Source organism: Phragmites australis, chromosome 3 (genome assembly GCF_958298935.1).
Source record: "Phragmites australis chromosome 3, lpPhrAust1.1, whole genome shotgun sequence".
Lineage (NCBI taxonomy): Eukaryota > Viridiplantae > Streptophyta > Magnoliopsida > Poales > Poaceae > Phragmites > Phragmites australis.
The window spans coordinates 21,623,221-21,631,670 of NC_084923.1; the positions used below are offsets into that span (position 1 = coordinate 21,623,221).

At 51.4% G+C, this 8,450-nt stretch overlaps 2 protein-coding genes across 5 annotated transcripts; one reads left to right on the plus strand and one right to left on the minus strand.

Annotated features, from left to right (window-relative positions):
- Nucleotides 1–3,136: 3,136 nt before the first annotated feature.
- On the plus strand, nucleotides 3,137–5,263 carry LOC133912620 (uncharacterized). 4 transcript variants are annotated; one of them, XM_062355460.1, is made up of 5 exons: nucleotides 3,137–4,040; nucleotides 4,169–4,261; nucleotides 4,413–4,480; nucleotides 4,575–4,732; nucleotides 4,967–5,263. In XM_062355460.1, the coding sequence occupies exons 1-5, from the start codon at nucleotides 3,339–3,341 to the stop codon at nucleotides 5,065–5,067; spliced, it is 1,122 nt and encodes a 373-aa protein (XP_062211444.1). In that variant the 5' UTR covers nucleotides 3,137–3,338; the 3' UTR covers nucleotides 5,068–5,263. The 4 variants fall into 4 exon arrangements, with proteins under 4 accessions (XP_062211444.1, XP_062211446.1, XP_062211445.1 ...); XM_062355462.1 differs by having other exon boundaries at nucleotides 3,145–4,040; nucleotides 4,575–4,777; XM_062355463.1 differs by having other exon boundaries at nucleotides 3,150–4,040; nucleotides 4,575–4,713.
- A 58-nt stretch (nucleotides 5,264–5,321) lies between these two features.
- Nucleotides 5,322–7,162, minus strand: LOC133912621 (metacaspase-1-like). Its single transcript, XM_062355464.1, has 5 exons — nucleotides 6,762–7,162; nucleotides 6,323–6,653; nucleotides 6,097–6,214; nucleotides 5,792–5,989; nucleotides 5,322–5,665 (listed from the first exon to the last, which is right to left on the minus strand). Exons 1-5 carry the CDS (start codon nucleotides 7,102–7,104, stop codon nucleotides 5,606–5,608), a joined length of 1,050 nt encoding a protein of 349 aa, XP_062211448.1. The 5' UTR covers nucleotides 7,105–7,162; the 3' UTR covers nucleotides 5,322–5,605.
- Between the last annotated feature and the right edge of the window lie 1,288 nt (nucleotides 7,163–8,450).

Here is an 8,450-nt window from a genome sequence, read left to right on the forward strand (position 1 = left end):
GAGAGTCGAAGACACATACACCTTGGCGATCGCTGTGAAATACCGTGAAACACAAGATCAAGAGCCTGGTGCACGACCCAAACAGGATATAGCTAACGAAGCAATGACGCCTCACCAAGTCCCCCAAACCCTCTCATAGAAGGGCCCGTAACGTCATCGACGTCCGAACCGACGAACCCAAAATCATATTCCACGGAGGCCATGCCTCCTCTCCGTCTCTGGCCATGGTCAGCAATGTCAGGAGAGGCTAGGTCCTTCCCCCGGTCACCACCGGCGAGCTGACCCTCACCTTCGGGCAGGTCACCCGCGCTCTCGGCTCGCCGCTGACGCTTCCTGCGGACCAGTGGCACCTCGAACGACTCAGCCGTCAAGATAGTATGCGAACCTCTGGAGATAGAAGGCCACTGGGCCTAGAGTGGCTTCTCACGGATCGCAGGAGCGGCACACGCACATTTCCCGGCAGCGGCACACGCTCATTTCCCGGCAGCCTTAGGCTCCATGGATCCCACCACGCCGGAGCCCTCACTCCGAGATAAAAGCAGACGCGGTTGTACCGCTCCCAACTCCGTGATAGAGCCAGCCACCGCTCCCGCTCTGCGTGAGTAGGTGGGCCCAGGATCACCTCGACGATCTCTGCCGCGCGCTCCAGCGGAAGACAACTCTCTAAAAGAAAAAGGTAGCTCACATCTGCAAATAAAAAACTAGACAACAAAGAGGACTCACCAGAGCTGACCGGGGGGTGGGGGGGGGCGGAGTACACCCTCAGCCACTCTTCCGCATCTTGCTCGAGGGCGCAGTCCCAGCCCATCTGAAGGGGCCAAATGCGCAACATGGTGAACTCCTCCACGAGATCACGTATGCTCATCCTTTTAGCCACCCTCCGGAGAAGGGCAACCGCGAAGCGAACTGGTCATCCGTGATCCTTGTCTCTGGCTCTGGGACATATGCGATATCTCGGTTTGTGGAGTGAAGGGGGGATGCGAGGCCAACGTTGTAGTAGAACCACCGCTGCAACCAGCCAGTATACCACCGACCGTTAATAGCCTTCGTCTGGAAGGCATCGCTGTACTGCGGTCGTATCTGGAAATTAACACTACCAAAGCTGAGGGGCCTCTTCATCCCCTCACCCTTGATCATCTTCGGCTGACAGCTGGCGAAGTGGAGGGCCACGAAGAAGTATGCCCTCCCTTCGCACCCTTCCACCCTCATGGCCCACTCGAAGGTGGCTAGACGGGCGATGGCATTGGCATGGAGCTGAAGCTCTACATAGTAGTGGCGGAGCATCTCCTCGAGCAGCGTCGCCAACCGAAAGCCCAGGTCCACTTCAAAGAAAGTCTCGAACACCATAACTTTGTGGGCTAGAGGCTCCGGGACCTCCTCATTCAGCAGAGGCCGAACGACATCTCTAGAGCAAATCTTCGTCTCCCTAACCATCTGGTCAAGCTCCTCATCATCGATGGTAGACACCCCCAACACGGTGGTCTGCTGGGGATGACTCCTGCTAGCGCGACAGAGCTCCACCCCAGGCCGCGGCCCCATCAACAACGGGTGAACCGGCGCCACCTGAGGGCCCCCTGCCGCAGCCGCACCGATGGTTTCGCTCGCCGCCTAAGTTCCTACTCCACCCAGGGCACTCGAGCTAGCAATACGGATCACAGAAAGACGACGTAAGATGCTCGACAGACACACACGTAAAGCAAGGACAACTGGAGGCAAAGGGCAGATGAGAATAAGACGCGAGCGAAAAGGCCACTCAGGGTAATCCCTCCCCTTATAAAGGTAAGGGAGAGATTAACCCCCCCACCTAGAAAAACGTGCATATACCCTATCCCTTGGCTTGCCAGGCCACGATCACGGGGAAGCAGAACCGCCCCCCGCGACCCCCTAATCACAGGACACCACGCGTCCCACGTCCGCCTGACAAGGCGTAGTCACGCCCTTCTCACGGGGCGCATTCAATGCCTATTGTCACCAGCGTCATCGAACGGACCGTTCAGATCAAGTGGGTCGAATCTTCCCAGGCAAGCCAAGTGATATTAGGGACCATAAGCCATCAATAGCAAGCCAGGAACTGCCGGAGGCCCTGCTCCGAAAGAACCGCGGGCCCGACGGCTTCGCTGGCCTCCCTCGCGAGAGGCTAATGTTAGGGGTTGTTGTTAAGGACCTCCGACCGTCCCTTGGCTTCACTGGCCCATGCCCATGGGCCCACGCCTCCCGAATGCTGCTTTCTAACTTCCAGGCTTCGGAGTAACTACCTCCCGGAGCCATGACTCCCGAAGCTTCCATCTCCCGGAGCCATACCTCCCAAAACCTCCATCTCCCGAAGCCATACCTCCCGAAACCTCCATCTCCCGGAGCCATACCTCCCGAAACCTCCATCTCTCGGAGCCATGCCTCCCGAGGCCTCCATTTCCCGGAGCCATGCCTCCCTCTAGAGCCCCTGTCTCTGGGGCTCGGGTAGGCTTCCCAAAGGCTACGGGGTAGGCCATCGGGCCTCAAGAAAGATCTGTCAGGAGAGGAACGCCGGTCATCCTTTGCTTGCAAAGAAGTGATCGGCATTAATTACCTATGCTAGTGGGCACCATTTTGACACCTCGGTACAATGGAGGTTATCCTGACACCCCTGACATCACGACGCTGGGTCTCAATTGATGACCAGCTCACCTCTCTGGGTACAGGCACCCTAATAGTTACCATGGTAGATATTTATCTTCTATGTATGATAAAAATTAGTTATCCAGGATAAGACCATGTAACTCGGCTAGCTCTTGGATATTTTGCACATAATGATAACTTGTACGCTAAGCTACGTTCAACCTTATAAGTAAAGGGCCATGGTCATTTGAGCAGAAAAGCACTCAACACAGTATGGTAGAGCACAATCACAAGTCTTCCTATGATACTTCCCTAGTTTGGTCTATTTTTTTATCAATACATCTATAGTGTTCATTCCTCACTTCGTCTTCAAGTTTGAGTCTTTTCTTTAAAAAAAAAATTCGTCGTACTCATTAGAACAAAACGATCTCTTATTCCAACATATAGTTAGTTCAGTACCAACTCTAATAAGATTGCCATTAAAAAATTCTAATAAGATTGGTGAATTACTTGATCTTAACGCTGGGGAAGACAAAATGTTCGACAGCCAAGCTTAACACCTCCCAAGATAGTTGTCCACGTGTCACCTTTAACCGCGAATAAAGCCCACGGCCCGCCAAAAATAGCAACCCTATTTAAACCCAGCCCTCCCCGCCATCAATTCTCGCCCGCCAAGCCCAGCCCAGCCCAGCCCACGCCGCAGCGATCGCTGGAGGCCCCTCGCGCCGGCGATCGCCAATCCAATGGCTTCCTCCCCCGCCGCGGCGTCGACGCTTGGCGCGCTTCCTCCCTCCCGGCAACGGCGGCGGCGTTGGCCGTGCGTCCTCAGCTTCTCGGCGGCGCGCGACCGCTTCCTCCGGCGCCGGTTCCTCTCCGCCGGCCTCCGCCCCTTCTCCGTTCGCCTCCCCTCTCCGGCCGGCACCAGCACCACCGTCCACGTCTGGGCCCCTCCCCACCCCGCGCGCCGCCCCGTCCTCCTCCTCCACGGCTTCGGCGCCTCCGCCACCTGGCAGTGGGGCCCATACCTCCGCCACCTCCTCGCCGCCGGCCTCGACCCCATCGTTCCGGACCTCCTCTTCTTCGGCGCCTCCTCCTCGACGCTCCCCGACCGCTCGGATACCTTCCAGGCCAGGACCATCAAGGCCGCCATGGACGGGATGGGCATGCGGCGGTTCGCGGTGGTCGGCGTTAGCTACGGCGGCTTCGTGGGGTACCGGATGGCGGCCATGTACCCGGAGGCCGTGGAGCAGATGGTGATGGTGTCCGCGGGCGTGTGCCTGGAGGAGGGAGATCTCGCCGCGGGCCTGTTCCCCGTCGTCGGCATCGGGGAGGCGGCCGAGCTGCTCGTCCCGCAGCAGCCGGCTGACGTGCGCCGGCTCGTGAAGCTCACCTTCGTCCGCCCGCCACCCGTCATGCCCTCCTGCTTCCTCAAAGACTATATCAACGTCCGTTGCTTCCTCTCTCTTGTTAATTTCTTCCTTAATTTAGTATTTTTCCTTCGATTAAATGCATAATTACTTCTCCAGTTGATGGTTTTATTTTGATTCCATACTGATGAATGATGATGCATCAGGTGATGGGCTCAGATCATGTTCAGGAGAAGACCGAACTTTTGCATGCTCTGATCAACGATAGGAAATTATCAGATCTTCCAAAGATAAGCCAGGTAGTTTCTCTCTCTAACTGCAAACAACTGTGAAAACCTTGGAATTAAACTAAAGGCCGGCAAACAATTCAAGAAACGCAATTAACGGTATGATTGCTCAATTGGAGTAGCTCAATCATCGATGATGTTCTTGACCTAATGAACTATGCAGCCAACGTTGATCATTTGGGGGGAGCGGGATCAAGTTTTTCCGATGGAGCTGGCGCATAGGTTGGAGAGGTCAGTTTGGTGCTCCCCTCCCTCTGATTCTGAATAACAGATTGATGAACCGAACACATCATCTGTTGCTAAACTGTAATGCAATATTCTACAGGCATCTTGGGGATAAGTCTAGATTAGTAGTTGTAAAGAACGCTGGGCATGCGGCCAATCTAGAGAAGTCCAAAGAGGTGTGCAAGAACATCATTGAATATTTCCGGGAACCGGTTTCAAACGCTTCAACCGGCGGAAAGGTTTGCACTGGCTGTTCAGGTTCCAATTGAAACTACTACATTTCATAAGACCATAAAAAAACAGGTTGTTCTCCTCGCCGTTCAGCGTGATAGTTATCCTTTTTCGTTCGTTAAGTTCAGAAGTTCCATTTCAGTAGTTCAATTGTATTACTGCTCATATGATCTCAAGAGTCAACAGACTGGAATTTGAAATGCGTATTGACAAATAGTTGGGTTTGTAAAATCATTATCAATCCTTTTCCAATTAAATCAGGAGGTGCAGCTGCATTGATGGCGGGAAGTTCTGAACTTGGACATCTTGTGCTGGGCGTGCAAAATTTTACGATTTCTTTGCCTCTTCAACGACTGTTGTAATTGTAACATACTCTTTGTAATTATATCGGCTGGAAAGGTCTCTTGTAAATTGTCTGAGGTGACTGACGGACTTGGCTCTTGTTCAGAATTCCTTTCTTTACCGGTAAAATGCGGTTGGGGTTCTGTTTACCGTACATGCTAATGCCAAAAACCGACGCCTTCAATTCTATCGGTCGCATCATGTCGCGTAATGTCTTGCACATTTTCATGTAATCTGATCACACAAATGTCACAATTTATGCCTTCGCGCCGCATTTTTAGATCAATCATAATTACTCTTAGTTTATTTAAGACTTCAGAGACAACAAGCAGCCTTATAACAATGAACCATGAGGCACAGCTAGCAGGCTCCGGAGGCATGGATGACCAACCAAGCCTTCCACAACCTGTGAGCTATGCTCAGCTCTTTCATGATAACACGGCAGGTGAACAACATCACACAGTAGTAAGCATCATAATTAAACCCATCGACTGATTATTTTGATACGGCGATTAAGTAGTCTTGACGGCGGCAATCTGTAGGGACAAACCACGAGGTTTACAGGTCAAACGCCTCGCGGTGGATGTGGAACATTTCTGAAGAGGTCAGCGTAGGCTCCTGCAGCATCAAACACAGAGGAAAACTTTGTGAGGAAAAATTAGTACTCCTACACTATATTGATCCCAACATTGTTCCGAGCTTCTTGTCGGACAGGGAGCAGGGATGACCGGATCAGAGCCTCACCTGGACGCCGCTGAAGTTGGCGACCTTGCGGATCGGTGCGCCGTCGGGTCCCTGCAGGTTGCAGTTCCCGCCGCCATTGCGCATGATGGCTCTCATGGAGGTGAGCAGGCGGCCGTAGGTGATGCCGCGCGGCTCACACTCCACCGCCTTGATGAAGCTGTGCGTCATGGCCCCCACAGAAGCGTAGGCTTCCGGCAGCTGCACGAGTTCAAGCATGGCAGGTGAGATCAACAGAAAAACATTGAGCGCTTATCGCCACCAGTTGTGTTCAGCATTCGGAGTATGAGAGTAGGCTGATCACTGACCACGATGTATTTGCTTTTGCCGTCACTGTAGCCGCTGATGAGCACCGCCTGGCCGCCGCTCGTGCCCTTGCAGGCGCCGGTCGGGGGACGGTGATCTTCCCACTCCCAATTCCCTCTCCTAGAAACCAAGCAAGAAGTGATTTTTTAAAAAACTTGTATACGGGCATGCTTTTGCATCAAGATTTGGCGCGTGTATGGGATCTTAATTGGTTGCTGATCTAGGTACTTAGACATGCGGCAGAGGAAGGGGAGGTCGAGGACGGTGGCGCTGTAGCAGGCGTCGACGATGGCGTGGAGCCTGACGCCGTCCACTAGCGGGCGCACGATGGCCTCGTTGATCTCATCGTCCAGGATGGGGCCCATCTGGAACGAGTCCAGCGGGCAGATGGCCTCGTCGTAACCGTCCACCTCGTCGCCGTCGTCATCGAGGACCTGGGCGCCCATGCCGGAGAAGTGGAACACCAGCGAGTCGCCGTACCTGCACCCCTGCACCAGCCATTGCATCGCCATCCGGATGTTGTCCTTGGTCGGCGACCTGAACGGGTCTCTTTGGTCATCTGCACGTCCTTGTTACTTTAGTTCTCGAGAAATCCATGGAGGTAACCAGTGATGAGGCGACAGTAGTAGGATGCGAAGGATCACAAGGTCTTGGATTCTTGACTCACCAGTGAGCATGATGATGCAGTCGCTGGGGAATCCGAACTTCTGGCAGAGGAGGTGCCTCATGCACTTAACGTCGTTGATGGGGCCCATCAGCTCGTCGCCGCCCCGGCGCATGCCGGCGTAAGTGATGCCGATCAGGACGGCACGCTTATTGCTGCGGGTGCGCGGGTAGTACATAGGGCCTGACGGCATCGGCAACGCCGGAGGCGGGATCCGCCGCCGGACGCGCGTCACGCCGTTGCATTGCGCGCACTGGATTGCGCGCGCGCCGGGGGTCACGGTGAGGCACGCGCTGCAGCACCTGCACCGCAACGTCGTCGCCGGGGCCCTTGCACCGAAGTTCATGGCTAAGAGGCCGGGAGCTGGCTGGCTGACGCTGCTTACGTTGCTTCTTGGCTAGCTTGTCCTCACACTCCTCACCTCCTTCCCCTTTATATAGCAAAACGAATTACTGTTACCAGATACCAATGCCAAAGATAAGGGAGAATCTAAGCAGAATATTTGAGTGGATGTGGGCATATATTGTCTTCGCCGGTACAATTCTGTTCATTTTCTATGCTGGATATCAAGCGAAAACCGTCGAAGTGTCGAATAACTGTGAAAACCAAACATTTGAAGTTTTCAAAAATTCGGAAAAAATAATAATTAATGGTTACATGATTCTGCTAAATACTACACACACACACATATATAGTTTCTCTGTAAATCCTTGAACAATTTGATTCTTTTCAGTGGAGCTAGGCTGTTATCATTCAACTTTATCAATACACGAGCTCCTCAATTGTTCATTTATATATGCGACCAAGCTCTCGTAGTAGTCTAATTTTGTTTACCATGCATCGCTGACTTCAATAATCATACTTTTTTTAACTAGGTCCTTACAAATAGATCTGTAGCATGAATGTTGATAGAGCAAAATGCCCATTGCGTACTCTGACATGACAAGGTAAACAATTGTTAAGGTAAGACCTTAGATCAACGAAACGGCTAGTTGCCGACTGTCATCACATCAAGACTAAACATAAAGTGGAGGTATTTGTACAAACAAGGGCTGCTACCCATCCAGCATGCTTGCTATAAACACATAACGTGAGTTATTTTAACAAGCTATTTAGCTAGAATTAATTAAACATTTATCTTTAACAATGATAATAAACTGAACAAGTTAACAATATATGAACCATATAATTAAGCCTGACAAATAGCAACAACCACATATTATTATCCGCTAGCTATAATGCACCATATCAGTGCCATCCAAAACGGTATTAAAGACTTCCTCGCAATATAAGAACGACATCATCGATATAATTGAAGTAAAGATATCTGCGTGCATGCAAATGTATACATATGTCATGCTTTTTTCCATCCTTACTTCTCCACGACCAACGTAAGAGTGTGCAATGTACTCTTTTTCAGGTAACATATGATGTTGTACCGGTATGATTGTGACTATAAGACCATGACATAACTTTCAATGTATGAGATGCATATATATGACATGTTTCACAACATAACTTCCAATATATGCATAATACTTTAAAAATTACATACAGTGATAAAGAACAACTGCAAAGCGACGAATCTTGCTTCTTGCATTTTATAACTTAAGAATTAAGTAAACTTCAAAAAAGTAAATATTAAGGCAACACGCTCATGCATAATAGAAAAACATAACTTCTAACATAGGT